Raw genomic sequence first — 25,803 nt, 5'->3', positions numbered from 1 at the left:
ACATATACGAATTGCCATCTCACAGAGAATTATAATAGAAATGACGTTTAGTTTTTGGTTTAACTAAATCTTTACTTTCAGGTTTAAATTTTCGCTTCTGTCGTATTTAAAGCTCTTTTTGTTGTTGTTTTCGATAACGATCAAAGAACTAATATTTTGCAAATAAATGGGAAGAAAGAATTTGTTCGAATTTTTTTATACAAAATTTGTAATATTTTGTGAAAGAGGGGGGCGATGGAACCGTGGTTGAGAAGGTCCGTATTCTGAGTACATTACCCAGTGAACTCGGTGGTTTTCTTACCATTTTAATAACGTTCTCGACGTTACCGAGTTAGCATGACGTAGGATCAGGACCTTAGCGGTATTTGGTATTACAGTTGACTCGTCTTCATTCGGACTCCTGTAATTAATTTCCACTAGGGGTGTCTGTAATAAATTCGTCTATAATATAACTTAAATAAAACAGAACATTCAATATCTTGTTTGTGATTTTATACATAGATAGCAATGTTTCCATGTTTCTTGTAGCTTTTTAATAAGGAAGATAATTCTTCAAAAGATATACAATAAATACATAATTGTTGATAGACAAAACATTATAAAATTGTCGATATTTAATTTTTCGTGTCAAGTATCGTATATTAAAGGTAGGAAATATTATAAATTTCTGAAGTGAGCACTATTATTATAGCTATTATTTACTGAAGATAACATTCAACAGTTCGATAGAATTTCTATTGGACAAGGTTAGGTATTTATCACTATGTTATAATACAGTAATTACTGTAATATTCGAACTGACATATTCAAATATTTTTCAGTAATAACTATATTATAACGCCGAAGAGACCATGTCCTACATATATATATATATATATAATTGCATATGCATATACATATGCTTATCAGCGACAACCACAATGTAGTATAAGTAGTTATTATCAATGTGTTATGTTAATTATATTCTATTATTTTCTCTATAAATACTGCCTTCTTCAGCATACCTGCTGTTTATTGTGACAATATTAGCATATGTATATGTTTTATACATATGTTATATATTGCAACACAAAAAATAACAGCATAGGTAACAGCTGTGATATTAAAAATTGTTCTTATCAGTATTATGTCACCTTGTCATTCTTTAATATATTACTTTCCTTACTTTTGCAAACTGTTGTTCAATTATTTCGAGTTAATTGATATTTTTCGTGTTATCAAATGGATAAAAAGCTTAGTTTGAGAACATGTGTTCCTCTAAGTTCAATGCAAGTCAATTTACAGGATGCCTATGTTTGTAAATGACCATCAGCTTTGTTAGACACATTTCTAAAATTACACTTAGAAACGTATAAAACTCCGTTACTACAGAAATTGCACATCGTGATAAAATTGAAGATCTTTATCGTTATACTACTAAAAATAAGAAATAAAATATTCCGAGTATGTAGACACCGTGCCACGGACGTACGGTGCAATTTTTCCTGTCATATTTCACTACTATCCATTTCATCGGTGCTAACTTCTTCATCCAAAAAATTAAAATTTTCACGAAGTAGAAGCTCTTCAATCTCGCGATATGTTTTTCCTCCCGTTTCCGGTACCCATACGAACATCATCGCTAATGCCATTAAGCATGATATCCAGAAGAACGCGTAATTCCCAAACACTCCTATATTATCGGTAATCACTTGAGTCAGTTTCGACGCGGTAAAACCAATTATGCCATCGAAAATCACAACGATGGCACCAACAATGCCTTTTAATTTCGTAGGAAATAAGTCGCATAGGAAAACATTGGGTAATACACCTAAACCAATGTGAAACACTACTTGATACAAAAGAAAATGGGAAATGGGAATAAAAGACATGGCGGAATCGATAGAACTATGTTTAGGTGAGTAAAAATAGAATGTTAAAAGAAACGATATATAAATCGTCCCAGTCGCAGACATAATTAAAAGTTTTCTTCTTCCACACGAATCCACTCTTAATGCGATTAAATAGCTAGATAAAAGGCGGACAATCTCCAAACAAATCATATCGCTATATCCAAGTATAAAGGTCGCATTTCTGCTAATGATATTTTCCAGGTACTGCGTAGCGGTGAAGTTACCGCTAAGATGTTGTGCCATGATCAAGCCAAGCATGATAAACAGAGCTCTCCTGTTGCTCCGTTGTAGTATTGCTCGCAGCTTTTCTAAACAGGTATATTTAGTTAAATCCATGTATGGCTCAGATATATCCGTTGATGCTTGTGAATCCACTCTGAATTGTGTGCGTAAATCGCTTCTGGCTCGTGAGTGTAGTTCGCTTCTCGTTTCGGGGAATATTTGGCTGATGGATGGTCGGTGTATTTGGCTTGTGGATGGTCGGTGTATTTCGTTTGTGGTTTCTGGGTGTATTCCTCTTGTGGTTTCTGGGTGTATTTCGCTTGTTGCTTCTGGGTGTATTTCGCTTGTGGTTTCTGGGTGTGTTTCGCTTGTTGCTTCTGGGTGTATTTCGCTTGTTGCTTCTTGGTGTATTCCGCTTATGGTTTCTGGGTGTATTTCGCTTGTTGCTTCTGGGTGTATTTCTCTTGTGATTTCTGGAGGTATTTCGCTTGTGGATGGTCGGTTTATTTGGCTTGTGGATGGTCGGTATATATCGTTTGTGGTTTCTGGGAGTATTTCGCTTGTGGTTTCTGGGTATATTTCGCATGTTGCTTCTGGATGCTTTTCGCTTGTGGATGCTTGGTGTATTTCGCATGTGGAGTCTGGGTGTATTTGGCTTGTCGGGGGCCGGTGTATTTGGCTAGTGGATGGTCGGTACAAGTCGCTTGCGGATTGTGAGTGTAATTCGCGCGTGGTTTGGAGCGGTAGTCCGTGCGAGACGCGCGAGTATTCTACGCGTAATTCGCCCGTGGCTTGTTTACGTACTTCGCATTTGAATTTTGAGTGTACTGAGGTTATGGATTGTGAGTGTGAGTCGCTACTGGATGGTAAGTTTAAATCGGACGTGGCTTCTGTGCCTACTACTTCCTGTGTGGTGTCTGAGTGTGTTTCGCGTATAGATTGTGGGGGGAAAAGGATATTGTACGGTGGGGGTGAACTACTTCTGGATTGTGAGTGTAAATCGCTTGTGGATTGTTGGTGTAATCCGTATCTGGCTTCTGCGCGTAGAGCACGTAGTTCTACTCTCACTTGATCAGGATATTCGATGCCTTTGTAATATGCTATCGACTTGCATGCTTGCTCCTCTTGACCTTTTGCCACCAAGAAATACGGAGTTTCGCGTATGTATATGAGCGGCAAGATGGATATAGCGGATATTCCTACAATAGCCAGCAGGTGTGACGTGTACGTCAGCGCGAGTCCAGGAATATAGCCTAGTAGTGTCCCGAAATGTACGTTCGCTGCGATTAAAGTACCCAGGCGTCCTCTGAGTTTGATGTCAGCAACTTCTGACAGGAACATGGGATTTATCGTGCGGGCAATACCAACGCCTATACCGAGAATCCCTCTGGCAAAGTATAGCATTCGCACAGAAGTTGCGAAGTACATGTGGAGCCAGCCTAAGGTGAACGTTATGCTGCATGCAATAAGGCAGTATTTACGACCGATGCGATCGGCCAAGTGCGCAGCCAGAAGTGAACCGATCATTGAACTAAGTACTGTCAAAGAAACGCTCCATGAATATTCGTCGTATGTTAACCTTAGCGGCACGTCGTCGATTCCAGTTGTTAGAGGGAGAAATGAAGAGTTTGTCCATCCGTAGACTGTACCGACCAAGCACATGGTTATCGTTCCTGGAATGAGAAACAGTTAATGCATATATAACATATAGCATATGTTAATTGTAGTGCGGTCGTTTTATAATTACACTGCGAATATTTACGCAAATTTGTATTTTTAATATATACTACTAATTGTTAGGTAGATGATACATTATACTGTACATGTCAATGTGTGTAAGCGTCAGAGGAAGTTCAGGTCTCACATAAGACAAAAGACAATTGGTAACTGTTAGAAGAATCTAGAATAGTATGTTGACAACAAGCGTGCGTGTAAGATGATAATCGAGGTCTTCAGAGTGTAATATATATGTATAGCTGTTGTGTGTGAATAAAGTAAATTATTTATTTTCCCGAATCCTCTCTATACCTTAACACTAATATATTTATAATTAATACATACCGCAGGCTATAGGTAAATGGATTCTTCGCGATGTTAGCACGAATGCTTTCCACTAGTATTATTTCTTAGCTATTTTATTATTAATCTGTTCATCAATTCGCATTATATGTGCATTAAGTAAAATACTACGTGAAGTAAAATTTGTTAGAGACTTGCGTTAGGTCTAGGTATATTAATGTGTAATAATGAGCATTTTTTTGCTTTCAGATTTCTCATAAATATATAAAAGTCCGCACTTGGTTTATGATATAACAAAGCATCAATGCGATGAATATCTGAATCGAAATGTTAAATTTATCGTAATGTAGGATGGAATAGAAATGCAATTTTAAACGATGGTATGCAAGTCAGTAGAAGTGAGAAATAATTTAGGAACATCACTACGAATCATCAATTCCGGCGGAGGGGGGGAGGAAATTGCATTCTGCGTCTTACAATTACAGATAAGTACTTGACGTATTATCAAGAGTGAAAACTAACCGGAAATACATGCCAGCAATCGCCGGCGTTGTTCGTCGCAGAAACTAGGACATTCCCATAGAAAAAATAAACCGTCAAGATCTGAACCTCCGCCCTCAGGCGAGTGCTCAGGAGAGATCGTGGGAATCTGGAAAACAGATACCTTTGTTAAGAATAGAAATCATAATTCAATTCTAATCCGATAGTCTAATCAAACTTTTGAGCTAATACAAATTCCAAATCACGGAAAAGCTATTAAGAAGTATTTAAATATTAATATTTCTTCAAAGCAATTAAACAATTTTCTTTCTCCTTTCTTAATAGAAATACAATTTATGGTATTCTATCAACAGCTTTAAAATATACTTGATGTTATTTGATGTTATTATAGATAGAAGACGAACTTGAGTTTTCCACTGACGTTTGCTAAAGGTTATTTATGCTTTCGACATCTTTCTTCTAAAATCATTTCCTTTGATTGTCCTCCAAATTAATAATCATTTGAAAGGTTTCTATATATTTCTTAAATATTTTTTGAAATTAATGAATTATATTAACATGTCGTATAGATAATACCGAAGAATCGTTTGAACCTTCAAATATGATTCGATATTTATGAGAGGTAACAGTTTTAAGCTTTGAACTTTATGTTTTGGTGGGTCGTGACAGTTTAAATCAGGGTGGAAGATTCAAAATTTTAAATGATCACGATCGATCCATACACAAGGTCAAAGATTTCGGATGATTGTGACTTTTAAATATCAACACGATATGTTAATACATTTGATTATTTGCCAAAACTTTTAATCGAGTCGTAGGAATCAAAACTTTAATTGCTATGGATTCGTATCTCTATTTGGAAATAAAAGAATAATAGATAAATTCGCTGAAAATAGGTATCTCAAACGGACCCTTTTTTTATATTCTCATTCAATTAGAATTTGTTACTCTGCGATATTTAATTTCTAACTGTTTATTTCAAAAATATATATTGTATAATCATATGAAATGCTTACCGCCCTACGCTGGGACATGTTGCCAAAAATAAGTATTTTTACGCAATTATATAATCACGATAGATTTTCAATAATTCAATTCGTAGAGTCCAATTCACTCATAATTATTTAAAAAATGCACGAATGATCTTGGGTAGTTATCTATCGCAAAAAAAGAACAACTGTAAGAAATCTTTACACTGAATCTCGTGATTTACAGATTTCGTATCGATTTGTTCGATTTCCACGAGTGCCACAAACATACTGGGTACTTCTGGGGCTACTTCCTGTTTACATACAGTCGACATTATTTCAACACATAAACACTTCTAATTCTCCTTGTTATTTGTTTAAATGTAACGAATTAATTTTAAATATTCCGACATAGGAACAATAATATTTTTGTACATATTATATCTAGGAAATATCCTAATTATAGTGTTAGAACAGTCGAATGCCAACTAGTATATGATACATATTTCCTATGATATAAAAATTGAAATGAGCAAAAATAATTGCACAGCTTCGACTATTAGTCATTTTTGTTCTATGTTGCTACATTGGCTACGTTGCGATCATAATCCAGCATTTGAATTATCTTTAATTTCTTGGAGCATAGGTGCCTTCATCGCGGCAATTCTTGTTCTCTTTACTTTCGCTCTATTTTGACGTTTCCTACTGAAACTGTCGTATTTTCTACGATCTCTCACGCGTCGAAACACTTCTTCGTTTGAAATTTCCTCAGTAGAGAAAAGCTTCGCCCAAATCATTTTCCCTCCTTGCATCTGCATCTCCGTACACTCGGTACACTTGCATCGTATCTATAATTTCTGTGAATGTGTACAGTATTGCTCGATTCCTGGTGCACTTGTCCCAATTACATCGAATAAGATTGCGTTCAGACTCACGACTCAAAGAATCATCGGACTCTTGTATACATTGGCTTTGAGCTATTGAGTATGAAACTAAATGATTGCGGATTTTGTCATTCGGTGGTTTTGAGTGCATGGATTATTTTTTATTATTAAAAATCCAACCTTTACTTGCGGATGTTTCCTCTTTATTTTCATTATTTTTTGTTTTCATTAGCGAGTAGCCTTTTCAGATAATTACAACCGTCGCGACGCAACGTTATGAATCGTAGGGAGCATGAAAAACACTGATATTTTTCGATGTCGGTATTTCAGAACACGCAACACAGAGTCCCATATAATATTACGTCTAGACCAATTATTTGTAATAGTGAATGTGCGAAATATCGATACATATACGAATTAGCATCTCACAGAGAACTATAATATAAATGACATTTAGTTTTTGGTTTAACTAAATCTTTACTTTCAGGTTTAAATTTCCGCTTCTGTCATTTTTAAAGCTCTTTTTGTTATTTGTTTTCCATAACGATCGAAGAGCTAATATTTTTCAAATGAATGGAAATAAAGAATTTGTCCGGAATCTTTTATACAAAATGAGTAATATTTTGGAAAAGAGGAGGGGTAATGTTACCGTGGAAGATGAAATTTGCTATTCAGAGTACTTTACCCAGTGAACTCGGAGGTTTTCTTACCATGTTAATATCGTTCTCGACGTTACCGATTTTGCATGACGTAGGTTTAGAACCTCAGCACTATTTGTTATTACAGTTGACTCGTCTTTATTCGAACTCCTTTAATTAATTTCCACTGGGTGTGTCTGTAAGAAATTCGTCTGCAATAAAACTTAAATAAAATAGAATATTCAAAATCTTGTTTGTGATTTTATGTATAGACAGTAACTCCATGTTTCTTGTAGCTTTTTAATAAGATAACTGTTTAAAAGATACACATTAAATACATAATTATTGATAGTCATAACATTATTAAATCATAGATATTTAACTTTTTGCCATTTAATAATTATCGTATATTAAAAGTAGGAAATGTTATAAATTTCTGAACTGAACACTATTATTATAGCCATAATTTACCGAAAATAACGTTCGACAGTTGGATAGAATTCCCTCTAGACGAGGCTAGATATTTATCACTGTGTTATGATACAGTAATTACTATTATATTCGAACTAACATATTCAAATATTTTTCAGTAATAACTATAATATGGCGCCGAAAAACCGCGTCTTACACATATATATTTATATATGTAAACACATATGCTTATCAGCGACAACCACAATGTAATATAAGTACTTATTAACTATGTGTTATGTTAATTATATTACATTATTTTTAGCATAAATACTGACTTTTTCAGCATACTTGCTGTTTATTGTAACAATATTAACATATGTATTTGCGATATACATATGTTATATATTGCAAAAAGCAAAAAATAACAGCATAGATAACAGTTGATATATAAAGAATTGTTCTTGACTGTGTTATGTCATCGTGTCAGTCTTTAATATGTTACTTCTGTAACTTTTGCAAGCTGCTGTTCAGTTATCTCGAGTTAAATGATATTGTTACATTGTTCGTGTTATGAAATGGATAAAAAGTTTAGTTTGAGAACATGTATTCCTCTAAGTTCAATGCAAGTCAATTTATGCGATATATATGTTTGTAAATGACCATCACCTTCGTTCGACACATTTCTAAAACTACATGTACAAACGAATAGTACTATGTTACTACAAAAATTGCATATTCTGATAAAATTGTAAATCTTTATCGTTATGCTAATAAAAATGAGAAATAAAATATTCCGAGTAAGTAGACACCGTGCCACGGACGTACGGTGCAATTTTTCCTGTCATATTCTACGAATATCCATTTCAGCGGTTCGAACTTCTTCATTCGGTGAATTCAAATTTTTACCAACTAGAAGCGCTTCAATCTCGCAATACGTTTTTCCTTTTGTTTCCGGTACCCACACGAACACCATCAGAAATGCCAAACAGCATGATGTCGAGAAGATAAAGTAAACCGCAGACGATCCTGCATTATCGGTAATCACTTGATACAGTTTCGACACGATAAAACCAATTATACCATCGAAAATCACAATGATGGCACCAACAATGCCTTTTAGTTCCGTAGGAAATAACTCGCATAGGAAAACATTGGGTAACGTACCTAATCCAATTTGAAACATTACTTGATATATAATTAGGTCGATAACGGGAAGAGTTGAGACGTTGGAAACGTCAAACTTATATTGATCTAACGTAAGATAAATTGCCAGAATCATCAATGTAAAACACGAGCCAAGCGTAGACAGAATCAAAAGTGTTCTTCTTCCAACGGATTCCACTGTTATGGTGGATAAAGTGCTAGATATAAGGCCGACAGTTAGGACCAAAATCGTCGCTACCTTTGGTTCAATACCGATCGTTGTTTTGCTAAACAACACCCCCAGATACTGCATAGTGATGAAGTTTCCGCCAAGTTGTTGTGCCATGATCAAGCCAAGCATGATAAATAAAGCTTTCCTGTTGTTTGGTTGTAGTATTACTCGCAGCTTGGTTAACCAGGTTTCTTTAGTTACATCTACGTATGGCTCATTGGACCAAATCGATTCCACAGTGGATAGTGTGCATGATTCGCAACTGCATGGTGAGGGGAAATTGACACTGGATTGTGAGGGTCCTGTGGTTCCTGAGCGACTTTCGCTTGTGGATGGCTGGTGTATTTTGCTTGTGGATGGCTGGTGTATTTTGCTTGTGGATGGCTGGTGTATTTTGCTTGTGGATGGCTGGTGTATTTTGCTTGTGGATGTCTGGTGTATTTTGCTTGTGGATGGCTGGTGTATTTTGCTTGTGGATGGCTGGTGTATTTTGCTTGTGGTTTCTGGATGTATTTCGCCTGTGGATGGCTGGTGTATTTCGCTTTTGGTTTTTGGCTGTATTTCGCTTGTGGGTTCTGGATGTGTTTCGCTTGTGGGTTCTGGCTGTATTTCGCCTGTGGATGGCTGGTGTATTTCGCTTGTGGTTTTTGGCTGTATTTCGCTTGTGGGTTCTGGATGTGTTTCGCTTGTGGGTTCTGGATGTGTTTCGCTTGTGTTTTCTGGCTGTATTTCGCTTGTGGGTTCTGGCTGTATTTCGCTTGTGGGTTTTGGTTGTATTTTGCTTGTGGGTCCTGGTTGTATTTCGCTTGTATATGGTGGGTGTACTTCGCTCGTGGATGGTGGGTGTACTTTGCTGTTGGGTGGTAGGTGTAATTCGCTTGTGGGTTGTGGGTGAAACTCGCACGGGGGTTGTAGGGGTAACTCACCTGTGGTTTGCGGTTGTAGATTGCATATGACTGCCGAGTGTGTTACGGATATGGATTGTGACTGTGAATCGCTACTGGATGGTAAGTTTAAATCGGACCTGGGTTCTGTGTCTACTAGTTCCCGGCTGGGGTCTGTGGGTAATTCCCGTAAGGATATTGAGGCATAACCACTCCCGGATGATGAGCTGGATCGTGGTTGTAATTTGCATGTGATTTGTGGTTGTAGAGCACGTAGTGCGACTTTGACTTCGCGAGGATCTACGATGCTTCTGTAATATGTTATCGACTTGCATGCTTGCTTCTTTCGACGTTTTGCCACCAAGAAATACGGAGTTTCGGGAAAACACGTGTTCGACAAGAAGGATACACAGGATAGTATTACAAGAGCTATCGCGAGTGATCTGTACGTCAGCCAGTTTCCTAGAATGCAGGTAAGCAGTGACCCGCTAAATACGTTCACTGCGATTAGAGTACCTAGGGCGCCTCTGATGTTGATGTCGGCGATTTCTGACACGTACATGGGATTTATCGTGTAGGCAATACCAACGCCTATACCGAGAATCACCCGAGCAAGGTATAGGTTTGGCACGGAAGTTGCGGTGTAGACGTTGAGCCAGCCTAAGATGAAAATTGCGCAGCATGAAAGGAGGCAGTATTTACGACCGATGAGATCGGCCAACTTGGCACCCACAAGTGAGCCGAACATTGAACCAAGTACTGTCAAAGAAACGATCCATGAAGATTCGTCGGGTGTTAACGTTAGCGGCACGCCACCGGTCCCAGATGTTAGATGGAGGAGTGAAGCTGTTGTCCATCCATAGACTGTACCGACTATGACCATGCTGAGCGTTGCTGGAATGAGAAACAAGCAATGCTATATATAGCATATGTTAATTGTAGTCCGGTTGTTTTATAATTACATTGCATATATTTATGCAAATTCATATTTTTAATATATACTATTAATATATTTATAATTAATACATACCGCAGGCTATAAGTAATTTGACTCTTCGCGATGTTAGGTGGAATGCTTTCCACTAGTTTTATTTCTTAACTATTTTATTATTAATCTGTTAATCCATACGCATTATTTGTGCATTAAGTAAAGTACTACATGAAGTAAAATACTACATATAGTAAAATTTGTTAGAGACTTGCGATAAGTCTGTATTAATGTGTATTAATGTGTAATAATGAACATTATTTCGCTTTCAGATTTCTCATAAATATATAAAAGTCTGCACTCGATTTATGATATAATAGAGAATCAGTGTGATGAATATCAGAATCGAAATGTCAAATTTATTTTAATGTACGATGGAATAGAAGTGCAACTTTGAACGATGGTACGTAAGTCATTAGAATTGAGAAATAGTTCAGGAACACCACTATGAAACATCAATTCGAGGAAGCCAAGGAAATTGCATTCTGCATATTAAAATTACAGATAAACACATGACGTAATATCAAGAGTGAAAACTAACCGGAAAAACATGCTAGCCATTGCCGCCGGAATTTTGCGTTGCACAGCCTATAAGCTGTTCGTTGCAGTAATGAAACGACACGACCCAAACCATTGCCCTCAGGAAATCTCCCGGGAACCTGGAAAACAGATACCTTTGTTAAGAATAGAAACCATAATTCCATTCTAATTAGATATTCTAATCAAACTTTTGAGCGAATATAAATTCCAAACCGCGGAGAAGATATTAATAAGCATTTTAATATTAATATCTTTTCAAAAGAATTAAAAAGTTTCTTTTTCCTATCTTAATAGAAAGTCAATTTATGGTATTTCTATGAATAGCATTAAAATTGCTGCAACAAATTGCAATTAAACAGCTTGATGTTATTTGATGTTATTATAGATAGAAGACGTACTTGAGTTCTTCACTGACGCTTGCTAAAGGTTACTTGTGCTTTTGAAAACATTCTTCTAAAATCATTTCCTTTGATTGTCCTCCAAATCAATGATCATTTGAACAGTTTTTATATGTTTCTTAAATATCTTTTCTAAATAATGAAATATATTAACATGTCGTACAGATAATACCGAAGAACAGTTTGAACCTTCGAATGTGATTCGATATTTATAGGACGTAACGGTTTTAAGCTTTGAACTTTATGTGTTGGTGGGTCGTGACGGTTTAAATCAGGGTGAAAGATTCAAAATTTTAAATGATCACGATCGATCAAGACACAAGGTCAAAGATTTAAGATTATTGTGACTTTTAAATATCGACACGATATGTTAATACATTTCATTATGTGCCAAAACTTTAAATAGAGACGTAGGAATCAAAACTTTAATTGCTATGGATTCCAATCCATATTTGGAAATAAAAGAATAATAGTTAAATTCGCTGAAAATAGGTATCTCAAACGGACGCTTTTTTTATATTCTCATTCAATTAGAATTTAGGATTTGTTACTCTGCGATATTTAATTTCTAGCTGTTTATTTCAAAAATATTTATCATGTAATCATATTAAATGCTTACCATCCTAAGCTGGTACATGCTAGGAGAAATAAGTACTTCCTCGCAATAATATAATCACGATATATTTTCAATATTTCAATTTGTAGAACCCAGTTTACACATAATTATTTAAAAACTGCACGAAAGATCATTGGGAATTATCTATCGCAAAAGGAGAACAGCTGTAAGAAATCTTTATACTGAATCTCGCGATTAACGGATTTCGTATTGATTTGTACGATTTACACGACTGCCACAAACATACTGGGTACTTCTGAGGATACTTCCCCTCTACATACAGTCGACATTATTTCAACACATAAACACTTCTAATTCTCCTTGTTATATGTTTAAATGTAACGAATTAATTTTAAATATTTCGACATAAGAACAATAATATTTTTGTACTTATTATATCTAGGAAACGTCCTAATTATAATGTTAGAACAGTCGAATGCCAACTATTATATGATACATATTTCTTATAATATAGAAATTAAAATGAGCAAAAATAATTGCACAGCTTCGACTGTTATTTATTTTTGTTCCATTTGCTACATCGGCTACGTTGCGATCATAATCCAGCATTTGAATTATCTTTAATTTCTTGAAGCATAGCTTCCTTTATCGCGGCAATTCTTGTTCTCTTTACTTTCCCTCTATTTCGACGTTTCCTACTGAAACTGTCGTATTTTCTACGATCTCTCATGTGTCGAAATATTTTTTCGTTTGTAACTTTCTCTGTAGGAAAACGCTTCGCAGAAATCATTTTCCCTCCTTGCATCTGCATCTTCGTACACTGAGTACATTTACATCGTATCTATAATTTCTGCGAATGTGTACAATATTGCTCGATTCCTGGTGCACTTGCCCCAATTATATCGAATAAGATTGCGTTCAAGCTCACGACGCAAAGAATCATCGGGCTTTTGTATACATTGGCTTTGAGCTATTGGGTTTGCAACTAAGTGATAGCGGATTTTGTTATTAGGTGGTGTTGACAAAATCCGCAATCACTTAGTTGCCAATCCAATATTATCCGGCTGCGATAACAGTCGTTCGTTGGCCTCTTGCGTTCCTCGGAAATCAAAACGGAAAGTGTTAAATGCAACTGAAGTAGAAAACTGATTCATGGAATCAACTGATTTTCAATCAGACGTGAGCACTTTTGACATCGTTTCGATTGCAAGTGTTTAAAAATTGCGTGCACGCAATTCTTATGGACGTAGCTTTTGTGGGCGTCATTTTTACGGACATAGCTTTTATGGATAGGCGTAGTACTCGCGAACTTATTCGTATATGTTAAAATCGTTTAAGTATCAGCCATATTTAGATATTTTACTAATATAACTGTAGCAAAACACCAGTTATTTAAAAACTGATAATTTTTTTCTCGTTTAATTCAGATTTGTGCAAAAAGTTACATTGTGGGTCTCCAGTCATGCATACTTTGGGAAGAGTTTTTTTTCTTTTCTTTTCAATTATTATATTCCGACAGAATCAAAGTATCGATAAATTTAAATGAGCGAAAACGTACCCGTAATTAATTTCACGCCGCATTTAAATCGTCTACGTTCTGTTTACCTAATGAAATTTCATCTTAGTATCGAATGTATTACACTCGGTTACATTATATCAAAGCAGGTCGATCTATTACTGGGATGATGAAAATACGCAATAACAGCTCTGATACGATTAATCGTTCGAATAACAATCTGTTGTATATACACCACAAAACGGATCACTGGCGAAATAACAAATGAATTTAAAAAAAAAAGGAAAGAAAGAAACAATTACTCGATATGATGCACTATGCATCGTAATACTTGGTTGTACATAATAATTCACGTTTATACATAAGAACACACGATTATACTTAGTAATACACGATTATACATAGCGATGCATAATAAATTATACAACAGATGTGTAAGTTGGCGACCGGTAACATTTCACATGCTCGCCGTGTGCAGCATGTAAACGCATACACGCACGCGCTATGTATTCGCGCGTAGCCTCGTACTCGATAACATAACCTAATCAAACTGCAAAATAATGATTTCACATGAAAAAGCAATAGCCTACGACCAAATAGAAACGTATATTCATTTATACTCACAAATACATCCGTAGTTCCTGTCATGACACTTTTAATTTCTCACAAAAGAGACCATAATGTACCGAGTGGTTTTCACGATGTAGGTACATAATTAATGTTGACCGACTCGTTAATTCGGCTACTGCTCATTTCACTCGTCCTACAATCGCACATGTTTCCGTGGCAGTCGTTAATAAATCATAATAAACACGCGAATGATAGCGATGTGCATTCTCCACTAACTCTGTTTTCTTTGCTTTTCCACTTTTATCTGACTTGCCAATGTTACGTTACCATTCGTTCTCCCACTACGAATCACGTTTATAAATACCTCAGTCACCGAAGTTGTCTCTCGTTAACTCAGACGATGTGTTCGCCGGATGAAAAGGGTGTAAACTTTCTGTGACCACGAAGTTTCGGCACTTGGTGTTACGTTGGAAAATGTGTTGCGGTCATTTCTAGTTGCCCGGTGCTTATCTAGCGACTGCTATTAATCGCTACTTCGTATCGCTGACACATGTAACGAATGGGGAGATATTCCAGTAATAAGTTTAGACATACTCCTGATGATACGATGTTTGAATGTTTCAAAGCACAATGTTTAATCCTTAATTGATAACGAAACAAGGATAGTAGGGATACGAGAAAAATTTCAATTAGAAACGGTATTTTAGAGAGATGAGTTTTATTTTTGCATTATGTCGTGCAATTGATTCAATTTTCCTGTATTTGACGTTCTCTTACCGATGAACGAGCGTCTTGAAAAACATATAATACCCTACCATTTAGGAAAATAACTATAATTGTAATGCGGTTGGATATTTGTGTATAGTGTCATTGGTTAATGATAATAATCCCAACCAGCTGATTCGGTTAGCCAGGACTGTCGATGAGTTTGTCAAACCACTGTCGCGATATGACGATCGCTTTACTTTGCCAATATAAACATACGTATAGGTATACGTATATATAGGTATCCTACGAACAAAATGCAACTTGGATACTATGCGAAGATTACAAGAGCTCTTAATCGAGCCATCAGTTCTTATAATGTATCAATGTATACGTATAGCATTTTTTTTTTTAGTATCGTGTAGTTTGAAGTAAAGAAAGGTTCTTTTTTGTCTCGGTCGTACAATATTTTCCTTCTATCGTATTTTTCGCATAAAATAACGAATCGTGTCCGTACTATATAATAATAATAATAATAATAATAAATACTAATAATAATAGTAATAAAAATACTAATAATATCTTTCGCAATCTTATATTTACGTTCACGATGTATCGTAAGCGCATTGTCAAAACAATCGTGAAATATACGAAATCGTTTGTTTATAAATGAAAAGTTTCAAGAGGTTTGCGCGTGTTACATACGTGGACTTTTAAATAGATTAGATTAAAATAAGATACACACGAAGAGTATGTACTTACTTGCATAATAGAAAGCACTTGAAAACAATGTGGCTTTTTGGGCTATTCCCTTGATTTACTGCTATCACTGTCACCAACAATTTTAGCTAGTTAACAGTTTGTTTTTGTTTAGTTAACAATTCCAGTTAACAATGTGTTTTGTCAAATTACTATTTCACGTGACATCTTACGATCATATCGTACATATCAGAGTTTGATACGTTATTTATTATCATGTATTATCGTTAATGTCACCTTTATTCCAGTCTTCTTTTATATTACATTATACGTAATCACGTATTTTATACGTCGAAAGTTAATTTTCACTTTCACGCATGAATTACCGATGTTACAATTAAAGAACATGCCATTTTCTCGAATGATATAACCTTATCTTTTGCGTGGCTTAATTCTGATAAGTAAAGCTATTTTTACCAACCATTGTTTTTAAAGGCAGAATATCTAGTTCAACTTGTAGTTTTAAGTTGTAGAGATATACAGTTATAAGACGAGTGAATAATATTTTTGAAGACAGCAGGCTTTCCACTTTTTAACGTATGATTTAATTTTGTTAACATACGTATCACGGCTATTCCACGGTTGATATTCTGTTCACGCAAATTAGATTAATATTATATTAATTTACATTTAAAAATGAAATACGTAACTAAATTTATAATATCAAATTGTAGAAAATATAATATCTGAACTATTTTATGCATTTCCATTATGTTATTAGCAAACATAGTCGCAATTCTGCAAATAAATTTACGTACTGATACTTTGCACGATGCTGTTCATCGATCATCTAATTATGGAACAAAATCTTCTTTATCTGTTATCGGTATCATCATCCGTCACCGATAATATTATTTCTTTATCAACAGGGCGATGGAAATTGCAAAGAAATCTTCTACTTACGTATGTAAATACGTGCATACTTTCAAATCTAATCCATACACTTCTTTTTTCCTAAATGTATTTATATAATATTATCGATTTTTCCTATCGAATATACTAACACGTGCGAAAATAGGAATAGGTTCGATAAAGTTTTCAATATTATAATATGTAGAATTTCAAAAATTAAATAGCAGATGTTGAATTTAAATATCGTGCTGCTTTACAACGGAATAAGATTTAATATAGCATCGAAAGGATCGATTTTAAAATCTATGTTTATTGAACATTTTTCGCCCTTCTCGACGAATGCTACAAAACCTAATTCCAATCTTAGATTCAATTTCTCTAACACTTCGTACAATTCTAAATCCATTTGAAAATCCATTCTAAATTCAGCCCAGTAAAATAACCACATTGATAACACCAGTTTTAAATTTTCCAACACTGCGAACCACGCGACTCGATTTTTTCGTCCGAGGAAAACAAATTCGTACGTTTTAAGTTTAAGGTGTTCGCGAAACTTGCGTTTCCCGCTGACGACTGTAACTATTTATTCTACTGTTCGTAATCAGCTTTATTGGAGCGAGAACAAGCGCTCGTGCCCAATTGGCCTTAATCGGATTATCGTTAATTGCAGAGCCGGTACACATTAAAGCCTGACAGTCTAACTCTAATCACACGTTCAGCAAACATTGCTAAACGATTCAGATTACATCTCAATTGGTACAGCGAAATGCAAATTAACTGTCTGCTATGCGTTTTCTATTCGTATTAGAATTTCGAATCACAACTCTGCGATCGTTTGGTAAAAAATTCTGATTTGAATTTACGGACTATGTATAATAGTTAGCTCATACGCCTTGGCACAAATTGGAGATTGTGACAGTGTGTGTAATGTCTGACGCGTTGCATGACTCCATGCCAGCAGTTAAGGGTTAAGAAAACATTTTCTATACGAGGTAAGTTACGCTGAAATTATTGTTTCATTTTATACGTTGAATTTTACGCCGCGACAGTAGGTAGTTTGAATAATTTCATTTGATTGTTTTGTAATTTTGGTGAACTATAGTTGATGAACACCGCTCGTATCGTATATTGTTTTATTCTAGGATTCGATGGCTAAATTAAATTAGTAATATGAAAAACGTGAGAAAGAATTCTGTCTTTTAATTGAAACTTCATCGAAACAGTTGGAAAAATTAACCAGGAAACGCGAAGACCAAGATATCGTTCTTAAAGTATGACAATATATGGAATAGAAGTAACATGTTCCCCGAATACGATTTGGTACAAAATTTCAGACAAAATTTCATACAATGGCAGTTTATCAATTATTTTTGTAAAACATTTACTTACAGCGAATTTATTCCGCTTCGTTTTAACCAGTCTCTGCATTTATACTATTCGATGAAGCACAGAACGGTTTAGTTGAGGCAAGAATTGTTGTTAATTAGTCTACCTACTCGTGGTATACCTGCCTGGAAAGTATAGCGTGGTCGTAAAGTCTACCGGTAACTGAAATTTACAAGCTTCGACACGTGTACATAATTTGTGCCATTTTTGAGATCGTAAAGATTTTAGGACTTCAAGTTTGCTGATGTAAAAGCATTTGCGGGGAAAGTTAATTTACCAAGGTGCAAGTAAAAAGTTTTAAAATAGTTGCAAGTAAATTAACGTGCAATTTTTCTTCACGAAGTGACGAAAGTACAATGATCGATAATTTTTTATTGAAAGTTTCGTGATCCTTAACTTTGCTAGCCAGTATATGTTTCGTTTAATAGTACCTTTCATTTTCACTGTAAGAAGACTAAAAAGGAAGCACCCAACTGATCTCACAAAGGACATAACCAAACATACAAACACTCACCACATTAAAGAAATAAATCAATCAAATTCGAAGATGGTATCCCACTGGGGGTAGCCATCCACATGCTATATTGCCATATCACTAAGCTATAATATTTTACCAAATGTCCTACTGGACAAATTGTAAAATGTAAATAAATAAGTAATAAAAAAAAAACATTTCACTGTATATGACACACATTGGCAGAATGTCAGATTCCAGAATGTAATATAACTATTTTTTAATGACAGATGATACAGGTAATTAAAATCAACGAAACTTGTCTACGTATTTTTAAATACTTGTTTTTTTTTTGCCTTTTATTTTTGCGTCTTACACGTTACATTTGGTGTTTTATAATATAAAAGTATAACTAAAAGTAATAGTAAAAAGTGAAAGTAAAAAAGTATAACTAAAAGGTAAAAGGTAGAGTTAGTCATCGACATTAATTTTCCTTTCTCGGTAGACGAAACAAATATAATAGTTTTTAATTTCTTCTATTATAAAATTATTCCATTGATTCGAACAATCTGTGCAAATTACAATTTGTTCGCATACTTTTGTTACAAATGACTCGGTTAAAAAAAAGAGCTGTTGTTTGAAGAAATTACCAACAACGAGAGAAGAAATACTATTTTACTTGCTTCGCAATACCAAATAGAAGGAAAAGCTAAATAGTAAGAAATAAAAAGGTCAACCTTTGAACAATTGCCATTCTACGTTTCCGTCGGTATAATCAACAGATTATACCGACTATCTATTTACTATCCATAAACACGCACGATTATGTAAAAGCTAAGTTATTGCTTGTACTTCCGGATCTAGATCTAGGTACGACCGTGTCGGAAAATCGAATTGTTACTTCAGTTACCGCCATGTTTCCGGTGAGGAACTGAGCTAAATTTTCAACGCCTGGACGTGGTTGACGATCGAATGGATATCCCATGGCACGTGCATCAGGATACTTCTTGTCTCTCAATCCACAGTAACTCACAGCTTCCTTGCAACTACTTGGCTCATCTTGTACAACCTGCGTGATTATAGCAACACAAACGATTATAGTTACGATTAATTTTGATTTCGTTATTTATAATTCTAATGCCACAGTCTGTTTGCACGACAATTTATTAAACTATGAATTCTTCTGCAAACTTATATCTCTGTAGATACGCACTCAAGAAGAACAAAGGATAGAATGGAACATAGAACTATGCAACTACGAGGCGCTTGAAAATTTCAATAGAATTTTACGAATCGCGATTAGATTGTAGATTTCTACGCGTCTCTATGGAATTTGAAGGTGGGAAAATGCACGGAATGCGCGTAATGTGCGCATCTATGTAGAATATCGAAAGTACCATACTCGTAATAATATCTAACGGGGGAAACAATTTTCTATTTACTTAGGCGTTTCATCTTTTCAATTATCTTTATAAAATAACGACAAGCGGCACTCACAGCGTCATCCTTATAATCGGACACCATGACGAACAGTTCCATGGGGAAACCTTCTTTGCTGCCTTTTGGTACAAGCATGTGATGCGGCCATCCGCATCCGCAGAAATTAAACTGCTGCAAAGTACTACCTCCTCCTGGCCTTTCACTCAAATTGCGGAAAGTTCGTTCGAATGGTATGGTCACAGCTGATTCCGTTGACTTGCGTTCAATTACATTCTGTCCAGGACGAACTGCGATCAAATGTACGAAGAAATGTTATTGTAACATTTCAACGATAGATTGGAAAATTACGTTATGCGTAGATTGAGCTAACGAACCGTATCTCGATTATAAGATTAGAACAAATTGGAATAAAGATTAGCAGAATATTTTCAAAAACCTGTATCTGATATCGAGGAAACTGAGGGAAAATTTGAAGGAATTTAACGAGTAGTATATTCGATTGGAAGCAGATGAAATGAGAATAAAAGTAAAGTTAACGATATACAGCAACGTACGTATAGTAGTGAATTTGTCCATTTCGATCATGAAATTCTTCTGCTGCCTGAAGGTGAATGGTAGACCGCGCTCATCCTCCTTTGGGCCTATGAAGATGCGAACAGTGCCGTTTAGTATTCCGTTGTTGCGATTATTAACAACAATCTTGTACGTGAAGTCAGCGTGATTCAAGTGAGTGAATCTAGCGAGCACGGCGCCACGCGGAGTGAAATCGAGTCCACGCGACAAATCTACATCGCTCTTGGTCCAAAATGTGTTGAGAACATTCTGTTGTCGATCAGTCATCACTTTGATATCCGCTATTTCCACACCTGGGAAGTCCAACTGTAAAGAACGAAAAATATATTGGATGTATCAAGGCGAACATAAGTTGGCCTTCTTTCGAACAAAAAGAAGCAGTAAGTCATGGTTTTCAATTATACGATGAATACGAGTATTATTTCATACCTGTTGCACGGTATATTGAGGCAATGTGTTTTTATGTTCCTGGAAAACATCGTCGACGAAGGCGTGCCATCTGTAGAACACGGGGTCCCTCATAGCGGTAGCCGAATCACCCATAACGCCGAAAGTCTCCTAAGAAGAGAAGAGAAAAGAAAATAGCAATGCAAATCTGCAATCTCGACGCGTTTACTCTCTCAAGGAACGAAGAAAAAAGAAATGAAAATGAACCACGGAAGATTGTCTATATGATACGCATAATACAAAAATTATTGCGCTTCATCTTATTCCTGCGTTAAATTTTCTGCTGATCGTGAAACACTCGCATCGATTCCTTCTGTATAGGAGCTAGCTCGCATAATTTTAATCAACGCCATAAAAATATTGCAAATATTATGAAACTCGAGCTATGATTTTATTTAACGAGTCGCTAATAACCAATTATAATCGTTGAGAAAGGAATTATTGGCCTAAACGTGCTTACCAAATACCGATGATCGGGATCATGGATGTAAGAAATGGCGACATGACCAAAGTTATGAAGATCGCCGTAAAGGTTCTGGTTTGGAGACAGAACGCTAGCCTCCATGATGTTTCCAAGCACGTTGATCCCATCTTTCTCGGTCAATGGAATTCTTTCGCCCCTCGCATTAATTACAGATCCCGTGTGAATCGCTTCGTAGATACGATCACGCCATCTTTCCAGATCCTGGATGTCGAAGTCTAGTTCATCAACCTGTCGATTGATGTCACGAAGTATAGCACCGCTGTGCCGAGCTGGCCACGTTCGGCTTGCAACCAAAGAATCTAATTTCGGGAAATAAGCTTCCGGAATCGGTTCGCGCCAATTAAGCAGTCGCTTCACTCGTCCAAGCCGATTGCACAGGCGTTCGCAATTGTATCTGAAAAAATGTTACGTTTATTATCTATCAATGACGAATTTAACTCTTCTACGCGCTCTCGGTAATTTCTGGTCTAATTAAATTTTTTCTGACGTTAAAAAGTTCCTTCAGTTTGAACCAAATATGAGGCAAGTTTTATTGGCAAATCGGTGTTACGATTTTGCGTTAGGCTTCTCTTTGAAACGTTGCGAATTGTTGTTCGCTGAGATAAGAGCAAGATTGACGCACGAAATTTGGGGGACCATAGCAACTTTGCTGGTGCAGTGGCTCATGTAGATGACGAGAAATTCGGAAAATCTGGGTAATGTGCTTTTAATATTTCATTGCACACAGATATAAAAATATACAGGGTGGTTGGTAACTGGTGGTACAAGCGGAAAGGGGGTGATTCTAGGCGAAAAAAGAAGTCGAAAATATAGAATAAAAATTTTTCGTTCGAGGCTTTGTTTTCGAGAAGATCGACTTTGAATTTTCGCTCGGTACGCGTGCGGTACGTTATATAACGGATCTCACTGTAGATAGTTGTCTCGATGGAAAAATTTAAAAGAAAGAGAAAAAAAGAAAATTAAAAAAAAAGTTTATATTATATTTTCGACTTCTTTTTTCGCGTAGAATCACCCCCTTTCCGCTTGTACCACCAGTTACCAACCACCCTGTATATGTATTATAATATACAAAAGCAAATAGAAACGAAAGAGAACGAAAGACGATGCGATGAAACGCGATGTTCTTTTTTACCAACGTTGTTTGCAGTAATTTAGTGAAAACAAAATAGAGCGTGGACAAAAATGATTCAGTGTAACCGTGTAAAATGCGAAAATACGCTCGTGCATGGAAAATTAATCAGTTTAAATTAAATTCAATATCGTGGTTCGTATTGGGTGGTCTCATTATTGACAAAATCCGCGATCACTTAGTTGCCAACCCAATACGTACAGTAAGTACATTTTCTCATTGGAAATATCTTTATTTGAAGTAATAATGTTCGCAGCTTCGATACACTAAGTTTTTACCTTGCCAACGATAAATCATTTTATGAGAATGCATCAAAATACAATCGCATCGGTTACATCATTACAATTGTTAGATATAATTAGAGGATGTAACGCTACGTCAGTATGAACGGAAGTGTTATAGGCTGTAATTACGAATAAGAACATTGAATTAACAATAAAAAGTAGCTACTTTTAGATTTTTTAAATGCGAGAAATAAAACACCCTATCCTTTGTAATTCTTTCGTAAAGAGCTAATGTTCCTTGTTGATCTTTCACGCTACACGTAGGTGCACACGTAACTTCTAAATTGTATAATCTCGTTAGAAGGCAACATTTCAAACGACACGGTCAAAATTAACGAGAAACTTGAAAAGAGGACAAAATTGCGATGATCTTTCAATATAGGAACGGTAGTAGCAAAATCAAACATTAAATGATCCCTTTGTCTAAACATAACACTGATACTACTATTTGTAAACTCGTAGCCTAGAAATGAAAAAATACATTTAGGTTTTTATTTAGTGTATATTTCTAAATACACTTACGTGAGATTTAATAAACCTCGATTGAGATTTGACAGGTTTTATTTAAAGAAAAAAGAATGCATTTACCTCGCCATGATTTGTTCGTGCATGTAGTAAAACAGTTCTCCGCGTCGATCCTTGTTGACAATGCGCATGTCACCTTCAAACGGGTATACCAAGTGCCAGTGCCAATGATGAAGATTGATTCCAATATCTTCTCTCCAATAAGCGACGCGATGTTCATCATCCAGATCCGATGCTGTGTAATCTCTTGGAATTTCGATTGGAACCTACACGTGAGAAAAACACTTAGTTAGAGTAATAAAATAAACAAGTAAATAATATTGGATTTATTTACTGTTACGGAAACTCTCAGAAAAGTCGGGAAAGTGTGAAAAATGAGGACGATGGTCGTATGATTTTACTTTGACGTCCAAACAGTTATTTGCAATTGCTCGTTAAAATCACGTCAGTTATCGAATGTAATCATTTGACGAATCTGCAAATGACAAAATGCTTTCACGTACCCTGGCACCTTCGGGCACCAGATTAGCTTCCTCTTTGGCCCTGCTAAATATCGAACTGTCCATGTACTTGTCCGGAAATACTTCGGTCAATGGAGGTACTGGGAGATCCTTCGTGTCAGGACGATGAAGTATCGCCACTGATAACGCGTAAATGAACATATTTGGATTTACACGATCTCGACAATAAACCGCAACCGACAGAAAGTCGTCGTACGTCCGCATACCTGCGACATAAGATGTAAAACTAGAAACAAGTATCGACGATATTAGGAACTAATTTTCATTAGCTAACATTTTCTCTGATAATGAATTTCGAACGTAAATTTCGAATTGTAAATTTTGAATGGGAATTTTGCGGTTTAATTAACGATCGAAATTAAACGAGTGTCAATTGTATTGGATGAACTACGTTTCTTTATAATATTTTCCCTTTTTTTTGGGCTGTACACACCGATTTGCGAATTTGTCGCGGATAGTTGTCATCTTTCCAAAAGTTATAATTGCATTTTAACGAATAAACAGTTTCGCAATGGATAGATCGCACTTTAAATTTCGTTATAGTGAAGAACTATTAGTATAATTAACGAAATACACGACTCTTGAATTTTATTTGAAAAATTATACGCAAGAAAATAAGAAACTATAAAAATGAAGGAACAGTGACATACCCATGAAAATGTCGATTAACCGGGTAGCTATTCTTCGATGCGCTGGAATAAACAGCGAAAATGGCTGGTGACGTCCAAGTTGCATCGGGATAGTAAGATCGGGAAGTGTAATCTGCTTCACTTGAAGTTTCGAATCTGTATCCTCGCCGAACCGATTGAACACTTGGGTAGCGACAGGACGATACCTGTCCGGCTGTGTAGATGATTGGAAACGTATAAAATCGTGAAAAGAAGAGTAAATTCTACGAGTTATTTATAATGTAAGCTATCTGAGGCAATATTTTTCGAAATGTACGTATCAAGGAAAGATAATAGGAATCGTCATTCAAATCTAATTTTTTCGTTATAAGAATAGAAATGTAACCATTGGTGGATTTTGATGGTATTTTACCACGTTTTTCTAGTCTATAAAATTCATATGTATGATCATTGTGACATCGTTGTCACGAGATTTATTTAAGACACAGGAACAAACTAATAATCGGATATTTGCCAATCACGCGAATAAGATATTATCATTTATTGTTTGAATAATTTAAAAATAACGGATAATCCGATAAAAAGTAGTACTTACCAAATAAGCGGCTGGAATATCAAAGGCGACTTTATCTTCGCCTTTAGGTACATAAACTGGTTCGGCAGGTCGGTCAAATAGATACAAAATACCGGATTTATCAGTCGACATTTTGACTGGTAATTTTAGGATTGAATAATGGTGAGAAAAACGAAAGAAACGCAACTAATGGCAATTTTACGCGCCGCGCGTTAATCAATATACGTTTTCTATGAATTTGTCGTGTGACAAGTATTTAACGAAATGGTGAAACTCGTGGAAAACTTCGATTATTATGGACGATCGAATAGGGAAAAAGTAGAAGGAAAATGTCACGACTCGAACGACTAACGCCTCTGTGCTAGAAACTGTTGATGATTGCAATCACTCGCAGCTTTATATAGAAGCTCGAGAGGATACGATGGTTTCGTTAAAAACCGCAAGATTTCCCACACAGATCTGCACTGTCCAGTGATAGATATTAATACGCTGTTACTCTTGACCATAGAAATCCCGTTTTTCCTGTTTTTGAAGGAAATGGACTGCGATTAGTCTTAGACGTTTACAACTAGATTACAAATATTTCTTTTATATTTCGTTGCAATCATATTTCAAATATATATTATACGAACACGATAACAAATTAATATAGTAT

The 25,803-nt window shown here is 35.7% G+C and overlaps 3 protein-coding genes across 8 annotated transcripts; all 3 read right to left on the bottom strand.

Moving 5' to 3' along the window:
- Window positions 1-491: 491 nt before the first annotated feature.
- On the bottom strand, window positions 492-7,297 carry LOC117155029 (uncharacterized). The gene is made up of 3 exons (XM_033330568.2): window positions 5,651-7,297; window positions 4,656-4,782; window positions 492-3,787 (listed from the first exon to the last, which is right to left on the bottom strand). The coding sequence occupies exons 1-3, from the start codon at window positions 5,666-5,668 to the stop codon at window positions 1,488-1,490; spliced, it is 2,445 nt and encodes an 814-aa protein (XP_033186459.2). The 5' UTR covers window positions 5,669-7,297; the 3' UTR covers window positions 492-1,487.
- Window positions 7,298-7,431: 134 nt separating this feature from the next.
- LOC117155323 (uncharacterized) lies at window positions 7,432-18,147 on the bottom strand. Of its 6 annotated transcripts, XM_076623180.1 has the most exons (4): window positions 16,609-17,227; window positions 15,854-16,440; window positions 11,327-11,444; window positions 7,433-10,691 (listed from the first exon to the last, which is right to left on the bottom strand). In XM_076623180.1, the coding sequence occupies exons 2-4, from the start codon at window positions 15,857-15,859 to the stop codon at window positions 8,380-8,382; spliced, it is 2,436 nt and encodes an 811-aa protein (XP_076479295.1). In that variant the 5' UTR covers window positions 15,860-16,440; window positions 16,609-17,227; the 3' UTR covers window positions 7,433-8,379. The 6 variants fall into 6 exon arrangements, with proteins under 6 accessions (XP_076479292.1, XP_076479295.1, XP_076479296.1 ...); XM_076623177.1 differs by lacking the exons at window positions 15,854-16,440; window positions 16,609-17,227 and adding an exon at window positions 18,092-18,147 and having other exon boundaries at window positions 7,432-10,691; XM_076623181.1 differs by lacking the exon at window positions 16,609-17,227 and having other exon boundaries at window positions 15,854-16,494.
- A 735-nt stretch (window positions 18,148-18,882) lies between these two features.
- PPO (phenoloxidase subunit A3) lies at window positions 18,883-25,526 on the bottom strand. The gene is made up of 9 exons (XM_033331138.2): window positions 25,170-25,526; window positions 24,596-24,788; window positions 23,928-24,151; window positions 23,488-23,690; window positions 21,463-21,880; window positions 20,985-21,113; window positions 20,537-20,861; window positions 20,040-20,269; window positions 18,883-19,611 (listed from the first exon to the last, which is right to left on the bottom strand). Exons 1-9 carry the CDS (start codon window positions 25,278-25,280, stop codon window positions 19,366-19,368), a joined length of 2,079 nt encoding a protein of 692 aa, XP_033187029.1. The 5' UTR covers window positions 25,281-25,526; the 3' UTR covers window positions 18,883-19,365.
- Window positions 25,527-25,803: the final 277 nt, after the last annotated feature.

The sequence above is a fragment of the Bombus vancouverensis genome, chromosome 12 (genome assembly GCF_051014615.1).
Source record: "Bombus vancouverensis nearcticus chromosome 12, iyBomVanc1_principal, whole genome shotgun sequence".
NCBI lineage: Eukaryota > Metazoa > Arthropoda > Insecta > Hymenoptera > Apidae > Bombus > Bombus vancouverensis.
This window is presented reverse-complemented; position numbering and strand designations above follow the sequence as displayed.

Excerpts from the sequence above, each read along its gene's own strand:
- PPO (XM_033331138.2), bottom strand. The coding sequence starts at position 25,280 with ATGTCGACTGATAAATCCGGTATTTTGTATCTATTTGACCGACCTGCC. Across the intron at positions 20,862-20,984 it reads CTCAATATACCGTGCAACAG|TTGGACTTCCCAGGTGTGGA; the intron begins GTATGAAATAAT and ends CGTTCTTTACAG. Across the intron at positions 19,612-20,039 it reads CCGATTATAAGGATGACGCT|GTTGTACAAGATGAGCCAAG; the intron begins GTGAGTGCCGCT and ends ATAATCACGCAG.
- LOC117155029 (XM_033330568.2), bottom strand. Across the intron at positions 3,788-4,655 it reads ATTGCTGGCATGTATTTCCG|GAACGATAACCATGTGCTTG; the intron begins GTTAGTTTTCAC and ends TTCTCATTCCAG.
- LOC117155323 (XM_076623177.1), bottom strand. The coding sequence starts at position 18,130 with ATGCAGAGACTGGTTAAAACGAAGCGGAATAAATTCGCT. Across the intron at positions 11,445-18,091 it reads CGAAGCGGAATAAATTCGCT|GTTCCCGGGAGATTTCCTGA; the intron begins GTAAGTAAATGT and ends TCTGTTTTCCAG. Across the intron at positions 10,692-11,326 it reads ATGGCTAGCATGTTTTTCCG|CAACGCTCAGCATGGTCATA; the intron begins GTTAGTTTTCAC and ends TTCTCATTCCAG.